At 43.6% G+C, this 20,418-nt stretch overlaps 1 protein-coding gene across 2 annotated transcripts in view; it reads right to left on the bottom strand.

Annotated features, from left to right (window-relative positions):
* Positions 1-20,418, bottom strand: part of PLXNB2 (plexin B2) — a 362,828-nt gene that overhangs the window by 35,546 nt on the left and 306,864 nt on the right. For both annotated transcript variants that reach the window (XM_043495909.1, XM_043495912.1), the window contains 3 exons: positions 19,749-19,857; positions 3,647-3,783; positions 2,465-2,635 (listed from right to left, as the gene is read on the bottom strand). In XM_043495909.1, the coding sequence (XP_043351844.1) occupies positions 2,465-2,635; positions 3,647-3,783; positions 19,749-19,857 (417 nt within the window). The remainder of the gene's footprint in view (positions 1-2,464; positions 2,636-3,646; positions 3,784-19,748; positions 19,858-20,418) is intronic.

The raw sequence follows: 20,418 nt of genomic DNA, 5'->3' as shown, positions 1-20,418 counted from the left end.
CGATACAGCTGATCCAAACCCCGTGGCCTATTTGTGATTTTTATATTGACATTTTAAAATTATTTAAAATATTTTCCTTGCCTTTATCACTCTTTGGCAGCATGGAAGGGGGGTGGGGGAGATGGGGAGAACACTACACAAAACAAACAGGGGAACCTAACATAATTGTTGGTGGTTCCTACCAAAATGGCTCAGTGCTTGGATGAGATCAGCTCATGGATGAAAAATAGCCGGCTGAAAGTGAAGCTGAGCAAGACAGAGGTTATGCTGGTGGGCAAAGGAAAGCATTTTGAAGAATTTGTAGCCATGGAACATTCTCCTTTGGTTGAAGATACACACCCACAACTGGTCAATGCAGTCTCCAGGTTAGGACTTCTCTTGGATTCCTCACTGAGGCTAAGCTCTCACAGAGCAGCATCTGTGCCTAACACTTTCCATCATTTCCGGGTAGCTAGAAGACTTTACACTATCATGGCAGACAGTGATCTGGCCTCAGTTATTCATGCATTAATGACCTCTTGGCTGGACTACAGTAAGGCAATATACCTGGGGATGAAGTACCTTGAGCACTTAGCAAACTCCCACTTATTCAGAAGGCTGCAATGCATCTCTACAGTAATGCTGGTTACCTCAAGCTCTGGTTACCTCAAGTTACCTGTCCTCTGCTCCCTACCCTGGCTTCCCATAGAATCAAGTCAAGTCTTAGACCTCATCTTCAAGGTGCTCCATCGCCTGGCATCAGGATATTTCAAAGAGCCTCTAAAGCTCTGGGACAAAGACCATACTCATCAACTTTGCTCCTCTAGCTCAGTGGAACTCCCTACAACAGAAGATAAAGCTTTCTAAGGGGCTGGTCCAAGACTGTGGAATGAACTCCACCAGGAATTAAGGATCACCACAAAGCTCATCATCTTCTGTTCCAAGTGTAAGATGCACTTCCTCAACCTTACCTTCTCTGACATAAATGCATAGCAACATGCATATTAAAAGAGCCCCTATCAAAATAGGACACTCCACTGCAAGCACATCTCCCTCAAGAGAGAGGATGAGAGCATAAACACGTGACATATTAGTCATGTTGCTTACTGCATTCCTGGAAGGTGCTCTGATAGCGTGGTGATGAGTGTTATAAGAACCTATATAGAAAGGAATAGAGGTCACACGGTGCTGGCTCTCCCTGTTGCAGTTGATAGATGCATTAATAATTAAGAAAGACTTAGCATAGATTTCACCCACCAACAATCCCAATAATCATGGCGGGGAGGGAAGGTGATCCACAAAATAATCTAATAAAATGAGTTCCACTTTATCAAAAGTTTTGAGAATCCCTGGAGTGACTGACTATAAAGGGGGAAAATGAGACTGATTACAACGCGCTGTCAAATGTACTAAGTAAACAAAAAGAAAAATACGTCTATTGTTCCTCTAATCTCTTAAATGGTAATAATCTTAAACATTACTTTATTTTACATAAAAGGTTGTGTTCAAGAGCCTGGTAAGTCACAGCTGACTTAATTTTTAAGATGCTATTTGGGTCATCATCTCATGTTGGGTTTTTTGGTAGAAAGTGACAGCATTTGAGATTGGGCTCGTTCCCTCTAATCTCTCAGGATATGAAAATACCGAGATGTCCTCTACTAGGCAGCAAGATTAAAATATTAAGAAGCTGAAGCCCATGAGTAAAGATCACAGTTTTTGTCCTGAGCCCTTGAAATGAGGAGTATTCTGGGAGGACTTCTATACAGGTACACTGTCAAATAGTTCAAAGTATCATGTTGGGATTTCCTGTTTGCTTTTATGTTTAGGCTACTGGTATTTTTCTTTTCAGAAAGAACTGAATTCTCAGAGAGAAACCACCAGTTTGGCTGTAGATTAAAAAAACAAAACAAAAAAAACAACACACAGACACACAAAATCTCTAAAAACCCTGCTGAACTCCAATTGTGCTTTTTAACTAGCTACTAATTGCCCTACTGGAACAAAGCTGGCAAGTCATAATTTATTCTTTTTTATTTCCATCATACCAACTCTTAGCAAGCCATGATTCAAAAATGGATGGACACAGACATTTTGACAGCTTTATGTTATCAGGTGATGACTTCTGCTTTAACGGGAATAAGATTAATTTTAAAAAGCAAAGTAATAGATGGACATTCTCCTTGAATACATCTCCACTTCTTATCTTTTTTTCTTTAAGAAATCTGTATTTTAAAAGAAGTTAATTATTTTTCTTATTTCAAGATTTAGCTTTGAAAAAGGTATTATTAAAGTTTTGAGGTAAACAGAATACCTTATTAAAATGTGTTGGCAATGGTTTGGGAAAAGATGTACAAACTCATATACTTAACCTTTCTGCAGAGACACAATATATTGGCTTTCATTTAAATAGTTCCATATGACGAAAAATTACTACACCCCCATATCTATTAAGAATTAACGTAGTTATAATAGAAACATTTATTACCTGCTGAAGCTATTTTTTGGAAAGAATTTAGTGATAGTAGGATTTTTGCTATATGCAAACATTAAACTATCCAATTTGTTCTCTGTGTCTCCATGATGCACGATTACATGAACTTCTTCAATTTTGTCATGTTGTCCTGTGATGCAAACTATTTGTTCACCAAAATCAGTGCTGGAAATTGGAGGGGAAAGAAAAGGGGAAACAAGGCTCAAATTACCAGCATTATTATTAATCATCATCTTTATTATGGTAGTGCCTAAGAGATGACCAAGAATGGGGCCCCACTGTGCTAGGCATTGAACAAACGGTAGCAGACAGTCCCTGCCCCAAAGAGTTTACAATTTAAATAGACAAGGTAGACATGGGAGAAGGGGAGAGGCACAGGGGAAACACAAGTCCCATGAACAAAGTGATCATTGCAAACATGCTAGTTCCAAAATTTTGGTTTTTGGGGTGGTCTAGTTAGAAGGGGATCAGCTACATGGAAAGAAAAAGGGAAGGGAAGAGCGGTGAGTGGGATGGGGCAGTGGAGAAGAGACTAAGAGGGGTGAGGTTGAGTGACCTGAGGTGAAGAAATTGTGAAGAGGGGGATGGAGAGGGTTGGAGCAAACAGCCAATCAGTACAGGGCAGAGAAAGTCCAGTCAAAACTCAAAGCTGGTTCATGGCGGCAGTCTACCCTGCCACACTGCCAGGAATGGTGTGGGGCTGAGGGAAGGCTTTGTACTACTCTGTATTACGGTCAAAAAGTGACAAGTTTTAATAAGGGCAAAGCTTCATAAAAAAATAAAAGACAAGTGCTTCCTTCCCTCTTCCCACCCCATCCCTTAATGCCTTCTTATAGCTAATGCCCTCCTACCTTCCATCCTCCTCCACCTGTCCCCTGTGATTCACAGAATAAATAGAAACAACCAAAAACCTACCCAAAAAATGAATGAACAAACAAAATCATGGCACCAACTTAATGTTCACAAACCATCACTCTACGTTTGCACCGCTTCTGTGTTCTATCCCTTTCTCTCACTCTATGTCTGTCTTATCTGTTTAGAGATGGTAAACCATTTGGGGCAGGGATCTCCTCTCACAATAGATTTGCACAATGCCTAGAATGGATAGGCTTTGATCTTAGTTAGTGCTAGTGGAGTACAAGTCAATATTATGAAAGTTAAGTGCTGCATACGTACATGTTGCAGGGCACATCACCAAGGAAAACTCTAACGTCTTTCTGGGAACCAGTTTCCAGATTGTTCCCTGTGATTGTAAGGATGGTCCCACCAGCTTGAGGGCCTTTTGTTGGACTTATTCCTGTAGGATCAGGTTGCTGTAAGGAAGAAATGGCAACAAACTAAACACATGGGTTTAAGTTTTTACTTTACAATGGAATTATTCACATTTCTAGTGATTACAGACTAAGTTTCCAACAATGACTAGTATTTTTGGATGCCTAACTTGAAACACCTAAATGGAAGCCTGATTTTTAGAAAGAGCTGTTTCTCTGAAAAATCAGTCTCCATTAAGGGGTCTCAATTTGAGGCAATTTTGAAAAGGACAGTATCAATATGGATGTGAAGAATTTAAAAAAAAAACTATGAGAATAATAGGGTTAGGAACCGATCTTCCACAACAGATTATCCTTCATTAGAGAATGAGGTGATGAACAGGTAATATGGATTTACTCACATGCAAGATTTCACATAGAGCATCTTCAGGTTTCCTCCAGATTTAAAGACCCTAACTGCAACTTGTAGACTGCCTGCTAATTAGCTGTCTTAAAATTTCCCCCTGGACTTCCAATTTTCATCTTTATTTCATGCTGAACTAGTTGAATAAATTGAAATAAAGAAAATAGTTTTCTCTCTGCACCTGCAGAAGAGGCTTCTGCTTTCAAAAGCTGGTTTAGCACTTCAACAAACTCTGGTTCCAAGCAATTAGCCAGTGACTTTCACAAGTTTAGCGGTCTGACTTTCCTTAAAGCTTGCCAACAAACATGTACTGCTTAATATTTTTTAAAATTAATTTAAATGATTTTACTAGATTATAGTACACCTGAAAAAGAATTCTGTGTAAGCTCAAAAGCTTGTCTTTCTCACCAACAGAAGATGGTCCAATGAAAGATATTACCTCATCCACCGTTTTACTAGATCAGAGGTGGGCAAACTACAGCCCATGGGCCACATCCAGCCCTTAGGACTGTCCTGCCCGGCCCTTGAGCTCCTGGCCTGAGAGGCTAGCCCCCGGCCCCTCCCCTGCTGTCCCCTCTCTCCCCGCAGCTAAGCCGCCGTGCGGGCAGTGCTCTGGGTGGCAGCATGTCTGGCTCCAGCCGGGCGGTGTGGCAGCCAGACATGCTGCTATGAGTGGCATGATAAGGGGACTGGGGGGTTGGATAAGGGACAGGGGACTCTGGGGGGCAGTCAGGGGTCAGTTGGATGGGGCGGGGGTGAGCGGTCAGGGGATGGGAAACGGGGCGGTTGGACAGGGCAGAGGTTCGGGGGGGGAGGGTTAGATAGGGGGTGGGGTCCTGAGGGGTGGAGGTCCTGGGGGGGGCGTCAGGGGACAAGGAGCGGGGGGGTTGGACGGGTGGGAGATTCTGAGGGGGGCAGTCGGGGGCAGGAAGTGGGAGGGGGCAGTCAGGGGCAGGCTGTTTGGGGAGGCACAGTCTTCCGTACCCAGCCCTCCATACAGTTTTGCACCCCGATGTGGCCCTCGGGCCAAAAAGTCTGCCCACCCCTGTACTAGATTAAAGTAAGAATAGGCCTTAGCACAGATTTAATTTGAAACCTGAAATTAACAAAGTTTTATTTTATTTAAATATGTATTTAAATAAAAAAATCAAATTGAAAAACACACGCATCATACTTTTTTGGGAGACAGAAGCTCTCTACTTTTGCCCTTGTGCTTCACAGTGCCTTCAGAATAGGGCATTATTCACATATAATGCTTACCTTGCTGTACTTTATTGCTTCAAGTACTCATCAAATGATAATTAGAGAAACCTTCTCCCCTCCCACACCCCTCCTCTGAGCAGAGTGAGCCACCATTGCTGAGAGGCAACTCACTTCTCACTTTCTTCCATTCAGGCATAGACTCTCACACTGTATGTAACTTGCACCATAATGTAACATCATATTTTAGCTCAAAGCAAAATGAGAAGTTTTGAAGGTCCTTACAAGTAGCTGGAATCAGTAAAGATAGATTCAGTTGACCTTGAATTTCATGAATTTGTGGTTACTTCATGAACTTGTTCTAATGCAGCACTGGTTTTACAGAATCCCAAAGAACTACCAGATGCTCTGCTGAAATTTACTTAAATGTATGGGAGGCTTCTCTGAGAATAAATGCAACCTAGTTCAATGCAATTCACAATTCAAATTATTAAAATTTTACTTTGATACTTGGAAGTACAGTAAATTTATAAAGCATGTGCCCAGGGGTTCTTTTTTAATAGTAATTGAGCTTTTGATTGCTTTCCTCTCATGAAAAATCTGCAATAAAAAAACCCCAAAAAAACAAAACCTGGCATTTCTATAGCACGTGACTATATCAGAGCACGTAGCTGTAAAGACTTCATACAGAGAAGTGACCTAAGATCATTTCTAAGACCTGCTCTACCACAAGAAAGTTGCATTGGTTTAACTTAAGGTGTAATTTGAAACCAATTTACTTAAACCTGTACAAAACCCTCTGCATGGGCACTCTTATTTTGGTTTTAGAATGGTTTCTTTTGTCTTATTTTAAATTTGTTCCTCATCAACCTAGCTAAACTGAAATAAGCCACTTAAACTCTTCAACCAAAATAAGGAGTTTGGAGTTGCTTAATTAAATCATATTAAAAATCACACTTCAAGTTAGATGCTGCACTCTGGTGCAGATACAGTCCTTAGCTCTGGTCTACACTATGGGGTTAGGTCGAATTTAGCCACGTTAGGTCCATTTTAAAATGGATGTGTCCACACAACCAACCCCGTTCCGTCGACTTAAAGGGCTCTTAAAATCTACTTCTGTACTCCTCCCCAGCGAGGGGAGTAGTGCTAAAAACGACCTTGCTGGGTCAAATTTGGGGTAGTGCGGACGCAAATCAACAATATTGGCTTCCGGGAGCTATCCCAGAGTGCTCCAATGTGACCGCTCTGGACACTTTGATGCACTAGCCAGGAGGCAAACTAGCCAGCACTTTGAACTTCGATGCACTAGCCAGCTACACAGGAAAAGCCCTGGGAACTTTTGAATTTCCTGTTTGGGCAGCATGGGGAGCTCAGCAGCACAGGTGACCATGCAGTCCCAGAATTGCAAACGAGCTCCAGCATAGAGCAAACGGGAGACACTGGATCTAATTGCTGTATGGGGAGAAGAATCTGTGCAGGCCGAACTCTGATCAAAAAGAAGAAATGGTAATATATTTGCCAAAAATCGCACAGGGCATGTTGGAGAGAGGATACAACAGGGACACACAGCAGTGCCGCATGAAAGTTAAGGAGCTCAGGTAAGCCTATCGAAAGACAAAGGAGGCAAATGGGCACTCCGGGTCAGACCCCCTACATGCTCTTTCTGTGATCAGCTGCATGGCATTCGGGGGGGGGGCGGACGGACCCCTACCACTACCCCGCCACTGTCCGCGGACACCTGCAAGGGGGGAGTCTCAAGCAACAGAGAGGAGGATTTTGTGGAGGAGGAGGAGGAGGAGAATGAGCAGCAGGCAAGCAGTGAATCCGTTCTCCCCGGCAGCTTTTCATCACCCTGGAGCCAATACCCTCTGAAGGCAGGATACCCGAACCTGAAGCCGGAGAAGGCAGCTCTGGTGAGTGCACATTTGTAATTACAGTACAGGGTTTAAAAGCAATAGTGTTTAATGTTTGATTTACCCCATTTATGCAGTGCTGTTTGCGCTTGGCTAAAAGGGATCATCCTGGAGAACAGCCATGCGGCAGGGTGTGGGGAGGTGTTTGCTGCACATCCACCCGAAAACCGCAGCCCCTCCTTTTAAATGTGAAACCCAACCCATTGCTTGCTATGGGAAAGGATGGCGCTGAAACCATTCCCACATGTTATGTGTAAGAAGCCAACCCCGCGTACCCTGTGCCTTACCATTGCTGCCTGGAAACCGAATTCTGCTGCCCAGCTATGTGTGATGTGTCACCATACCGGCAGGTGCTCCATATAAAAGGCAAAATGCGACCTTATACCTAAAGCACATGTGATGTCTGCTATGAATTGCTTGATTCACTGTGAAAGAGTCTCCCTTTTGTTCTCAGAAATGTATCATATTAAATTTTACTCTCCCTTTTTATCTCCCCCCAAGGTGCAAACGTTTCTACGTTCCCCCTATCATCTCCACCCCGAGATTATTGCAGATTAGAAGGCGAAAAAAAGGCACTCGGAATGACATGTTTTCCGAGCTCATGCAGTCCTCCCACACTGATAGGGCACAGCTTAATGCATGGAGGCATTCAGTGTTAGAGGCCAGGAAAGCATTAAGTGAGTGCGAAGAGCAAAGTCAGGAGCGCAAACAGCAGAGGCAGAAGGCGATGCTGAGGCTACTGGGGGAGCAAACGGACATGATGAAGCATCTGGTGGAGCTACAGGAAAGCCAACAGGAGCACAGACCCTCGCTGCATCCATTGTATAACCGCCTGACCTCCTCCCCAGGTTCCATATCCTCCTCACCAGACGCTCAAGAACAGGGCAGGGGAGGCGGCTCCGGGCACCCAGCCACTGCACTCCAGAGGATAGCCCAAGCAACAGAGGGCTGTCATTCAAACAGTTTGATTTGTAGTGTGGCTACAAAAAGCAATGTGGCCTTGTCCTTCCCTCCTCCCCCACCCCATCCCACCCCACCCCACCCGCGCTACTTTGTCAGTTATCTCACTTTTTTAATTAATAAAGAAAGAATGCATGGTTTCAAAACAATAGTTACTTTATTTTGAAGGGGGGAGGGAGGTGGTTTGGTTACAGGGAATTAAAATCAACCAAGTGGGGCGGGTTTGCATCAAGGAGAAACCATATACAACGGTCACACCGTAGCCTGGCCAGTCATGAAACTGGTTTTCAAAGCCTCTCTGATGCGCAGCGCGCCTACCTGTGCTGTTCTAATCGCCCTGGTGTCTGGCTGCTCAAAATCGGATGCCTGGCGATTTGCCTCAACCTCCCACCCCGCCATAAATGTCTCCCCCGTACTCTCTCAGATATAGTGGAGCACATTGCAAGCAGCAATAACAATGGGAATATTGGTTGTGCTGAGGTCTGACCTAGTCTGCAAACAGTGCCAGTGAGCTTTTAAACATCCAAAGGCACATTCTACCACCATTCTGCACTTGCTCAGCCTATAGTTGAATTGCTCCTTACTACTGTTTTTACTACGTAGTCTTACTACTACGACTGATGACATGTACCCAAAACCACCCGTGACAATGTTTTTGCCCCATCAGCCATTGGGAGCTTAACCCAGAATTCCAATGGGTGGTGAAGACTGCGGGAACTGAGGGATAGCTACCCACAGTACACCTCTCTGTAAGTCGATGCTAGCCACGGTAGTGACGACACACTCTGCCATCTTAATGCGCTTAGTGTGGACATACGCAATTGACTGTATAAAATCAATTTCTAAAAATAGACTTCTATAAAATTGATTAATTTCGTAGTGTATACATACTCTTAGTTTCACAAAAGTTCAGCTCTATGAAGCTATGTTGTGTGGCTTTGAACTTGCATTGCACAAAGCCATGTTCTGACTGGGCCTCTTAAATGATGTCATACTTACCTTTATATCCATATAAAGCAACAATATATCTAGATAAGTTAAATACCCAAGGAAATCAAGCATCAAATCCTTTCCTCAGCAGTGAAGGGTGGCTTTTTGTTAGAAAGACAGATTCAGGGTCCATTGAGAGCTGAGATTAAAGTTTTTAATAAATTAACAAAATCAAAGTGGAAGTGTCTCAACCTGAAAAGTGCTGCTAAAATATGCCACAAAACTCTCCAAGACACATTGACAATATGTGCTCAACACAGTTGAACTTGACTTGGGTTAGAATTAAAAGTTAATGGTACCTAAGAATCCCTGTTGGAGCTGCTGTAGGTAGCAGTAAAGGAGGAGACAGAACTTGGACAGAAGTTGCACTTTAATCCCTATTTTTCTAAAGCTAAACCTCATTTACTAACAGCTCCTCACAGGACTAATTTAAAGACAGATAAAATGGAGAGGCTGAACATGAATACTCAATACTAAACTATTAAAATTAATGTTCTAAATACTATGAAACCTACAAATATAAGTGCTTACCAGAGAGGCATAACAGCGTGTACTGAACTGCGTATCTGAGATTCTTTGAGGTGATCTCTAATAAGTGGGCATTGCTTGTCCGGAGATCATTTTACTAAATCAGGCAGGGAAATGAGTGCCTTGATTTTTCCTGAGGTGTTTCTTAATGGACCAATAAACACATCCCGGGGTGTCTTCATGGTTTGATGAAAAGCACTTTTCAGAAATGCAATTACGTTGGCTGGTGTTACAAGATCTTTTAAATCTCTTGCTGAATGTTGAGATGGTTTCAATATGCACTTGCAATATTAATTGCATTAGCCTTGTTTGATAGCAATAAGCATCAAATTATCTGAAAAGAAGGCAGCCTGATACCACAGCTGGTATCAAAATGAACTACCAACAGGGGAGAGACGTTAGATACTTAGTAACTGCACAACACTTTCGCTTTGGGGATCTTGGCACACTTTACAATCGTTGAGAGGACTGGCTTGCTGTAATGCTGGTTCTAGGTTCCCTTTAATTCCCAACTCCCACCCCACCCCCTTCCCATGGCATCCATGTCTGATCCAAAATGTAAAGATGTAAACAGATTGAAAACGGCTCACACTACCGCATGTGTGCCAAGCCGGTATTATCAACGCAGCCTACAAAGGCATGTGGATGCAGAATCAGGAGTGGAACAAGCAATAGTCACAGTATACTTTCTCTCACATTAGCACTAGCATTTTCAAAGGTAGCCTAAACCTTTACAGATGGCACTGGCCCAGGAGATAAGTCCACTGCATGGTCTACGCTGGTATTAGTCCAGTGATTGCCTTTATATAAGATGCTACTTGGAGGCTCAGCTTGTCTCTATAGATCCAGTATTCTTGAGAGGAAGGTGAGTCTTTTCCCCGGCGTAGGGTCATGCTGACAGAATGACGACACGAGCACTTGTAGTTTATTCTTGAATTCTTTCCAGTCTCCGCCTTGAAACTAGCACATAACTGGCTTGGTTGATTCTTTTTCTATCTTTCTTTGTTTTCTAGATTTCTGTCATGTTCCCATATTCTTGCTCACAGGCTGCTCTGGATAAGGAGTCAGTTATGTACATCTACACTGTAGCACTGCAGTTTCAGTAGCAAGCACTGACGGTGTTTTGGGATTGCTAGCAGTGGTTTTTTAAAAATGTTTAGTGGTTTAGGGTCATTTTCTACTTCAGTGGTTTGTCATCCTTGAACATACAAACGTAAAACTTTTCACATATGAAAATGATTCAAGACATTGCATTTCAATTGAGTCTCTTTTTTCCATTGGTGACTTGACATTTTTGTCTCTTTTGTATGAGTGATACCCTAAGCCCCACCTCATTGGCATTATATAGTAGCCTCTTCACAACATAGTATTTCAGGATTGGATACTTGGTCACCAGCTTTCTGATACTTGTGATGGCTGTGTCGTGATGAGGTAACCATCACGCAACTTCGTCCAGTAGTTGCCTAAAGTGTTTGCACACATGTGAGAGGCTTGGAAGAAACTATCAGCTTGCATATCCTAATAATCTCTGAACTGATTTAATATCTGTAGGTTGGGCATCCACTGTATTGCTTTTATGTTTTCAGGGTCAGGTCTTAGAACTTGCGAGGTCAGCAAATGTCTTGTGTATGGTAGAGCAGTCAAACTTCTTTTATTCAATTTTAGGTTTACTTCCCTGGCTCTTTGTAGCAGATAGATGAGGTTGTGATTGTGATCTACCACAGCTACTGCCATGTTGTCTCCATTTCTGTACACTAGAACGTCTTCAGCTATGATGCTGAGCCTGCGAATCCTGTTAGTACATCTTATTGGCAGTGTCAATATTTGTTTGCTGCATGTTTGATTCTCAATGGCATTCTCAGTCATCTGTATCTACCTGCTGGTGTCCAAAGTGTGGCCAAGTAGCTGTTTTCCTTATGCAGTAGCACTTGCCAATATTGGTCTTTGGCATCAAGTATTGAGTATATTTTTGCTTTTTGCTAAGTCAGGTAATATTTCTTCAATTGTAGGCACATGGTTGTGAGCTCTTTTTAATACCTAGCTTAAATTGCTTGCATCAATGCAAATACACAGCTTGCCTGGCTTCTCGGTGACTACCATGCTGTTTATCCAGCTTGTGGGCTCTGTGATGAACAATGATGCCTTCTTTTCCATTTGCTTTACTACTCCCATTTTTTTTCTTCTTTATGCAATGGGTGCTCTGCAAGGCAGATGCTCTATTGGCTTAGTTGTTTTATCTATTTCTAGGTATAACATTCCTTGAACACCTGGGATGTCTTCCGATACCTCATGGTAAGTTTTTAGCAGCTTTGTTGAAGGGATGGCAGAGTACATTGCCTACTCTGGGTATGTATGGTTGCTTGTGTGTCTATTGGTTGAATTATTTGTCCCAAGTTTAGTGTCACTATATTAATCAATTTGTTTGTTTTAGCTGAAAGTGGTAGAGTTTATGTTCTTTATCTCTCTGCTCCTGGGGGAATCATTTTTGTTGTCTGTATGGTTAATGATATACTTGCTGACAGCTATTATGAAATAAATTACCAAAATAATTGAAAGTGGTATGATTATATTGTGTTATTTTGACAAAATATGCAGAAATTTAAAATATTGTGTGCAGAATATTTTATTTTTTGGCACAGAATTCCCCCAGGAGTAGTACTCTTAGTCTCTTTGTAGTTTGATATTATGACTCACTGCCATAGTAACAAGCAACCAGTCAGATAAAGTGAAAGAAAACTGGTTTGGCTTTTCGCTGTTCAGGTGCTGCTATTTCATTTGGTAAAGACGTGTAGAGCTGTCAGTATTCCAGATGTTTGGGATGGCTGGACATTGAGAAATTAGAAGGAGCATTTTATTTCCATTGTACCAGGAATGGCTTTGTTAAAACGGACAGAAAATGTTTAAGTCATTAGAATCATAGAATCATAGAATATCAGGGTTAGAAGGGACCCCAGAAGGTCATCTAGTCCAACCCCCTGCTCAAAGCAGGACCAAGTCCCAGTTAAATCATCCTAGCCAGGGCTTTGTCAAGCCTGACCTTAAAAACCTCTAAGGAAGGAGATTCTACCACCTCCCTAGGTAACGCATTCCAGTGTTTCACCACCCTCTTAGTGAAAAAGTTTTTCCTAATATCCAATCTAAACCTCCCCCATTGCAACTTGAGACCATTACTCCTCGTTCTGTCATCTGCTACCATTGAGAACAGTCTAGAGCCATCCTCTTTGAAACCCCCTTTCAGGTAGTTGAAAGCAGCTATCAAATCCCCCCTCACTCTTCTCTTCTGCAGACTAAACAATCCCAGCTCCCTCAGCCTCTCCTCATAAGTCATGTGCTCTAGACCCCTAATCATTTTTGTTGCCCTTCGCTGTACTCTTTCCAATTTATCCACATCCTTACTGTAGTGTGGGGCCCAAAACTGGACACAGTACTCCAGATGAGGCCTCACCAGTGTCGAATAGAGGGGAACGATCACGTCCCTCGATCTGCTCGCTATGCCCCTACTTATACATCCCAAAATGCCATTGGCCTTCTTGGCAACAAGGGCACACTGCTGACTCATATCCAGCTTCTCGTCCACTGTCACCCCTAGGTCCTTTTCCGCAGAACTGCTGCCGAGCCATTCGGTCCCTAGTCTGTAGCGGTGCATTGGATTCTTCCATCCTAAGTGCAGGACCCTGCACTTATCCTTATTGAACCTCATTAGATTTCTTTTGGCCCAATCCTCCAATTTGTCTAGGTCCTTCTGTATCCTATCCCTCCCCTCCAGCGTATCTACCACTCCTCCCAGTTTAGTATCATCCGCAAATTTGCTGAGAGTGCAATCCACACCATCCTCCAGATCATTTATGAAGATATTGAACAAAACGGGCCCCAGGACCGACCCCTGGGGCACTCCACTTGACACCGGCTGCCAACTAGACATGGAGCCATTGATCACTACCCGTTGAGCCCGACAATCTAGCCAGCTTTCTACCCACCTTATAGTGCATTCATCCAGCCCATACTTCCTTAACTTGCTGACAAGAATGCTGTGGGAGACCGTGTCAAAAGCTTTGCTAAAGTCAAGAAACAATACATCCACTGCTTTCCCTTCATCCACAGAACCAGTAATCTCATCATAAAAGGCGATTAGATTAGTCAGGCATGACCTTCCCTTGGTGAATCCATGCTGACTGTTCCTGATCACTTTCCTCTCCTCTAAGTGCTTCAGGATTGATTCTTTGAGGACCTGCTCCATGATTTTTCCAGGGACTGAGGTGAGGCTGACTGGCCTGTAGTTCCCAGGATCCTCCTTCTTCCCTTTTTTAAAGATGGGCACTACATTAGCCTTTTTCCAGTCATCCGGGACTTCCCCCGTTCGCCACGAGTTTTCAAAGACAATAGCCAAGGGCTCTGCAATCACAGCCGCCAATTCCTTCAGCACTCTCGGATGCAATTCGTCCGGCCCCATGGACTTGTGCACGTCCAGCTTTTCTAAATAGTTCCTAACCACCTCTATCTCTACAGAGGGCTGGCCATCTCTTCCCCATTTTGTGATGCCCAGCACAGCAGTCTGGGAGCTGACCTTGTTAGTGAAAACAGAGGCAAAAAAAGCATTGAGTACATTAGCTTTTTCCACATCCTCTGTCACTAGCTTGCCTCCCTCATTCAGTAAGGGGCCCACACTTTCCTTGGCTTTCTTCTTGTTGCCAACATACCTGAAGAAACCCTTCTTGTTACTCTTGACATCTCTTGCTAGCTGCAGCTCCAGGTGCGATTTGGCCCTCCTGATATCTTTCCTACATGCCCGAGCAATATTTTTATACTCTTCCCTGGTCATATGTCCAACCTTCCACTTCTTGTAAGCTTCTTTTTTATGTTTAAGATCCGCTAGGATTTCACCATTAAGCCAAGCTGGTCGCCTGCCATATTTACTATTCTTTCGACTCATCGGGATGGTTTGTCCCTGTAACCTCAACAGGGATTCCTTGAAATACAGCCAGCTCTCCTGGACTCCCTTCCCTTTCATGTTAGTCCCCCAGGGGATCCTGGCCATCTGTTCCCTGAGGGAGTCAAAGTCTGCTTTCCTGAAGTCCAGGGTCCGTATCCTGCTGCTTACCTTTCTTCCCTGCGTCAGGATCCTGAACTCAACCAACTCATGGTCACTGCCTCCCAGATTCCCATCCACTTTTGCTTCCCCCACTAATTCTACCCGGTTTGTGAGCAGCAGGTCAAGAAAAGCGCTCCCCCTAGTTGGCTCCCCTAGCACTTGCACCAGGAAATTGTCCCCTACGCTTTCCAAAAACTTCCTGGATTGTCTATGCACCGCTGTATTGCTCTCCCAGCAGATATCAGGAAAATTAAAGTCACCCATGAGAATCAGGGCATGCGATCTAGTAGCTTCCGTGAGTTGCCGGAAGAAAGCCTCATCCACCTCATCCCCCTGGTCCGGTGGTCTATAGCAGACTCCCACCATGACATCACTCTTGTTGCACACACTTCTAAACTTAATCCAGAGACACTCAGGTTTTTCCACAGTTTCGTACCGGAGCTCTGAGCAGTCATACTGCTCCCTTACATACAGTGCTACTCCCCCACCTTTTCTGCCCTGCCTGTCCTTCCTGAACAGTTTATAACCATCCATGACTGTACTCCAGTCATGTGAGTTATCCCACCAAGTCTCTGTTATTCCAATCACGTCATAATTCCTTGACAACACCAGGACCTCCAGTTCTCCCTGCTTGTTTCCAAGGCTTTGTGCATTTGTATATAAGCACTTGAGATAACCTGTTGATCGCCCCTCATTCCCAGTATGAGGCAGGAGCCCTCCCCTCACAGATATTCCTGCCTGTGCTTCCTCCCGGTATCCCGCTTTCCCACTTACCTCAGGGCTTTGGTCTCCTTCCCCCGGTGAACCTAGTTTAAAGCCCTCCTCACTAGGTTAGCCAGCCTGCTGGCAAACATGTTCTTCCCTCTCTTCGTAAGATGGAGCCCGTCTCTGCCCAGCACTCCTCCTTCATGGAACACCATCCCATGGTCAAAGAATCCAAAGCCTTCTCTCCGACACCACCTGCGTAGCCATTCGTTGACCTCCACGATTCGACGGTCCCTACCCAGGCCTTTTCCTTCCACGGGGAGGATGGACGAGAACACCACTTGCGCCTCCAACTCCTTTATCCTTCTTCCCAGAGCCACGTAGTCCACAGTGATCCGCTCAAGGTCATTCTTGGCAGTATCATTGGTGCCCACGTGGAGAAGCAGGAAGGGGTAGCGATCCGAGGGCTTGATGAGTCTCGGCAGTCTCTCCGTCACATCACGAATCTTAGCCCCTGGCAAGCAGCAGACTTCTCGGTTTTCCCGGTCAGGGCGGCAGATAGATGACTCAGTCCCCCGGAGGAGAGAGTCCCCGACCACCACCACCCGCCTTCTCCTCTTGGGAGTGGTGGTCGTGGAACCCCCAACCTCAGGACATCGCATCTCATGCCTCCCAACCAGCGGAGTCTCCTTCTGCTTTCTCCCCCCAGACATATCATCTGGTCCACTCTCCGCAATGGTACCTGTGGAGAGAACATGAAAGCGGTTAGTTACCTGTGTCTGTGTTACTGGAACCCGGACATTCCGCTTACCTCTTCTGGAGGTCACATGTTGCCAAGCTTCTTCACTGGCCTCTTGGCTCCTCTGTGCAACCTGCTCTATATCTTTAGAGCTTTGTGCCCCTAGAAGCCTATCCTGAGTTTGGTCCAGAAAATCCTCAGTCTCTCGTATACAACGCAGGGTCGTTGCCTGTTGCTCCAGACCTTCAATCTTCTCTTCCAATATGGAGACCAGCTTGCACTTTGTACAGACAAAGTCGCTTCTGTCCTGTGGAAGAAAGACAAACATGGCACATCCAGTGCAGGTCACAACAGCTGAACCCCCCCCTTCCATATCACCTACCTACTATGAGCTTCCTCAGAGACGTTGGCAAGATGTAAGCCTCACTGGGCTCACTCCAGGCGAACTCCCAGGCAAACTCCTGCTGTGAGCTGCTCTGCTGTCCCCGCTGCTCAGCTGGTTCGCTGCCGCTCCTCAGCTGGTTCGCGAGGCTCTGGCTATTTTTAAACAGCCAGGCTTCCCTGACGCAAACACACAGACACCCTAATGCCCGCCCCCTGCAGGCTAGCAGCCAATCAGACACTCACTCAGGCTCTCTCCCTGCCCTCCCAGCAAACACACGCTCGGATACTTCCTCAGCAAGCAAACACACACACTCGGATACTTACCAGTCCCAGGCAAACTCCTGCTGTGAGCTGCTCTGCTGTCCCCGCTGCTCAGCTGGTTCGCCATTGTTAACCTATGGCCTGATTCTGCTTACACTGAAGTCACTGCCAAAAGGACTGGTGACTTCAGTGGAGCAGGGCTCTTAATAGTTAGTTTCAAGTGGAAAGGTTGGTAGTAATTTATAAGGCATGGAAGGAATTTTACTGCATCTAGTCACATATGAAAGGATGCTGTAAAAGGGAAGACAGACTAGAAACATTTGACAACATGCAAGCCTTTATGTACAACAGACTGCTGCAGAGGGGAACTGAACTGGTCTGTGTTGTCTTTTATTTCATTTATTTCCTATTGTAATGCTATGCTTATGTTCTTGTGTAACCATAACGTTTTTTAAAATTATCACTGAATGTTTAACTTTAAACAATTTGACATACTAGGGGTGCTCTAAGCAGATTACAGATGCACATTACCATCCTTCCCAGTAGGAGAACAGCAGGTTAACGTATCCAAGAAAGAAACAGTAAAAATACATAACAGTAGAAATACACAGCAGAAATTGTATTTATTTTAAAAGAGGAATTTTTTCCCCACACGTAGAAATACTGAATAAGTTGGATACTTTTAAAACAAATGTCTTCTTTCTACTAAAATAGTCTGACGAGCATTCTTGTAGAGTACCTACCCACAGACAATGAACAAACAAGATCCCAAATCATGCCAAAACAGAAGCTTTTAAGACCATATAAACAGACTAGATTGTCTGTTTTGATCTTCTGTTGCCACTCCAGAAGCCAGAAAGGACCCACCCTTGTAGATGTGTGCAAGCTGTGTGACACCTACATACTAATTTTATTCCTGCCGTCAGAAGCGGTCTGTGTTTCGTCATGGAAAGAGAGGGAAAACAAGCCAAAGAGGTTGGCATCTCATCTTAAGGCACACAGCATTACCCTTTCAGATTCGGTGCTACTTGGCATTGCTGCACATTTTGTAAGTAGAGCCATGGTGGAGATATGAAGCCCCCAAGTATTATTTCCTTTCCCATATTCAGGATTGTATTTTCAGCAACGGTTTGCTCAGTTCTATCATACTTTAAAAAAAAACAAAAAAACAAAAAACCAACCCTAATCCCATAGCCCAAACAGACACATAGCCCAGGACACCGTCTGTCTTGAATTTTCAGACACACTGCTCGGCTAATGTCTATGTATAGAAGGTTCCGTGGGAGCTAAGGCAAAGCAGTCAAAGAGTCTCTCTTTCCTTTTAGTACTAAAGAGCAGAGGCTGCCCACCTCTTCTCTCAGATTTGAAGAGGAGATAATAAGCAGCTTGGAACCATTCTGAGGAGATGGGAAGAAAGATCTTCTAAACATAGGAGGCTGACTAAGACTCCTCTTTAAAAATAAACTATTTTATTTTGCCCAGTGTTGTCACACAATCTAGCACAGAATGCATTACAGCTAGAAGGATGGTACAATTACGGCAAAATCCACCCAGCACAATAAATTCTTGCAAAGACCTCATCCCTTTTATGCTCTACTGATATAGTCCCTGCTCCAGAAATCTTTATATTACAACTGAGATAGATGAGATATGGCAGTCTTGGGAACTAGTGGAGATATCTAGGTAAGGAGAGTGATGATCAATGCAGGAAAGTTTCATGGAAAAATGAGATATATGAAGTGTGTGGGGGCTTTTGGCAGTAAAAAGTGGGAGCAAAGAGTGGACCTAGAAAGAGCGGATCTACAGCTAGCGAGAGGAGGAACTGTGCTGGAAACAGTGAGTTGACTTGCCTTCTCTCTAAAAGGACCCTATACGGCTCCACTGGCTGCCATTTTAGACTTGGCTCACCTTCCACTGCTGGGTCCTACTTCTTACCTCACATTTGTTGTCCTGGGGTTCTTAAGAGTTAATAGCATGAAAGTTAAAACTGCCTGGGAGGAGACGGGGAAGGACAGGAGTAAAACCCAGCCCACACATGCTGTGTTTTACAGGCTTTACTTTTAACCTATCAAATCTGATAATGGGATTATTGAAATCTCTCCATTATAACAGATCCATATTATCTTCTAGTGCCCACACATATACAACTAAAGCCACTGGAACCTACAACACAAGCTACTAAAGCCATAGGCTGCAACAACTGCAACTAAGCACCACACTGGGGCACAGCAATTAAGATGCAGTTGAGAACTTTCCTTCAGCATAGTGACAAATCTAAGTAAAGAGCACTTCTAATGTGCTGCACATCATGCTGTTTGTGGCCCTGCTTATTTCCGAGCATGCCGTGATTTTGAACAAAACAATCTGTTGAAAAATACTAAATTAAAATGTGTAGTGTCATTACTTATTCTTCAGTGGCTACACATTAATTGTCATGATTAAGACTACTGGCTAATCTAAACACACTGATGAAAAAAACTACAATTACTAAAAAAAACCACTACATTTTACCATGTCTAAAGAATGCCTAATTTTTCAATGTTGAGTTTTTTTGTTCATCAGTGACACAGTACCTAGGTTCATTACAGATGCTTTTTCTCTACCATAGTTTTTGTCATTTGAACTATTTCATGCATCTGTATCTGCTGTTCAGAGGGATCTTCATTGCTTCTATTGTATATTAAAACCTTTGAGTGTGTTTTCCAACACTCTTGAATGAGCAAAGTCCAATATTTCTGTTTCTGAAATAAAGTCTACAAAATACAATCACTTCTGTTTGTCCCAACAGTAAATTAAAAACAAGAAATATGTAGAACACTTATAAAATATACTTACTTGGTATGTAAATTGTACTTCATTTGTTGAGCTACCTCGTTTTCCATTTATATCAACTTCAATTTCACCTTGTGAGGGTTCTGAGACGCTTCCAACTTGACACACAATCCTAATCAGAAATAGTGTACCTGTAAGTTTATAACTTTCTCCATTTCGTCTGTTGAAAAAAGTGAATCTTAACGCACACGTAAGGCATCACTCTGACAGCACTAGAATCTGAAGTCTTTATTTAGCTACCATATGTAGCACAAGAAGTAGTGCAAGCTTCCTCATCATATCTCACTATACCTCAACCTGTCATGAAGAGACCATCCCCTAAGGATGAGAGAGGATAGATCAGTCCTCTATCCATTAGGACCAAAGCTGTGGACCGCCAACTCTACACAGTGGCTACTAAGCAGCTATTGAATGGCAGTGACTTTTGGTCACTATTGACAGATAAAACTCACACTAGTAATCAAGTAGCACACTAAAGAGCATTTCTTGGTAAGTTTCTCTCTCTTTTTTTGGCTCTTTCAGTCTTGAGATAATTGCTATTCTTCTTTAAATAATGTACTATTGTCTATTAAGAATTAAATATCAAAATCACTCTTCCCAGTATAATGTATTTAAATTAGGACCTAAATAAAGGGTTGTCAAGTCCTACGGCAGATTACTCCAGAATTATCTG

The sequence above is a fragment of the Dermochelys coriacea genome, chromosome 1, assembly GCF_009764565.3.
Source record: "Dermochelys coriacea isolate rDerCor1 chromosome 1, rDerCor1.pri.v4, whole genome shotgun sequence".
Classification (NCBI taxonomy): Eukaryota; Metazoa; Chordata; order Testudines; family Dermochelyidae; genus Dermochelys; species Dermochelys coriacea.
Note: the sequence above shows the minus strand (reverse complement) of the source record. Positions and strands in the feature narration are given on the sequence as shown.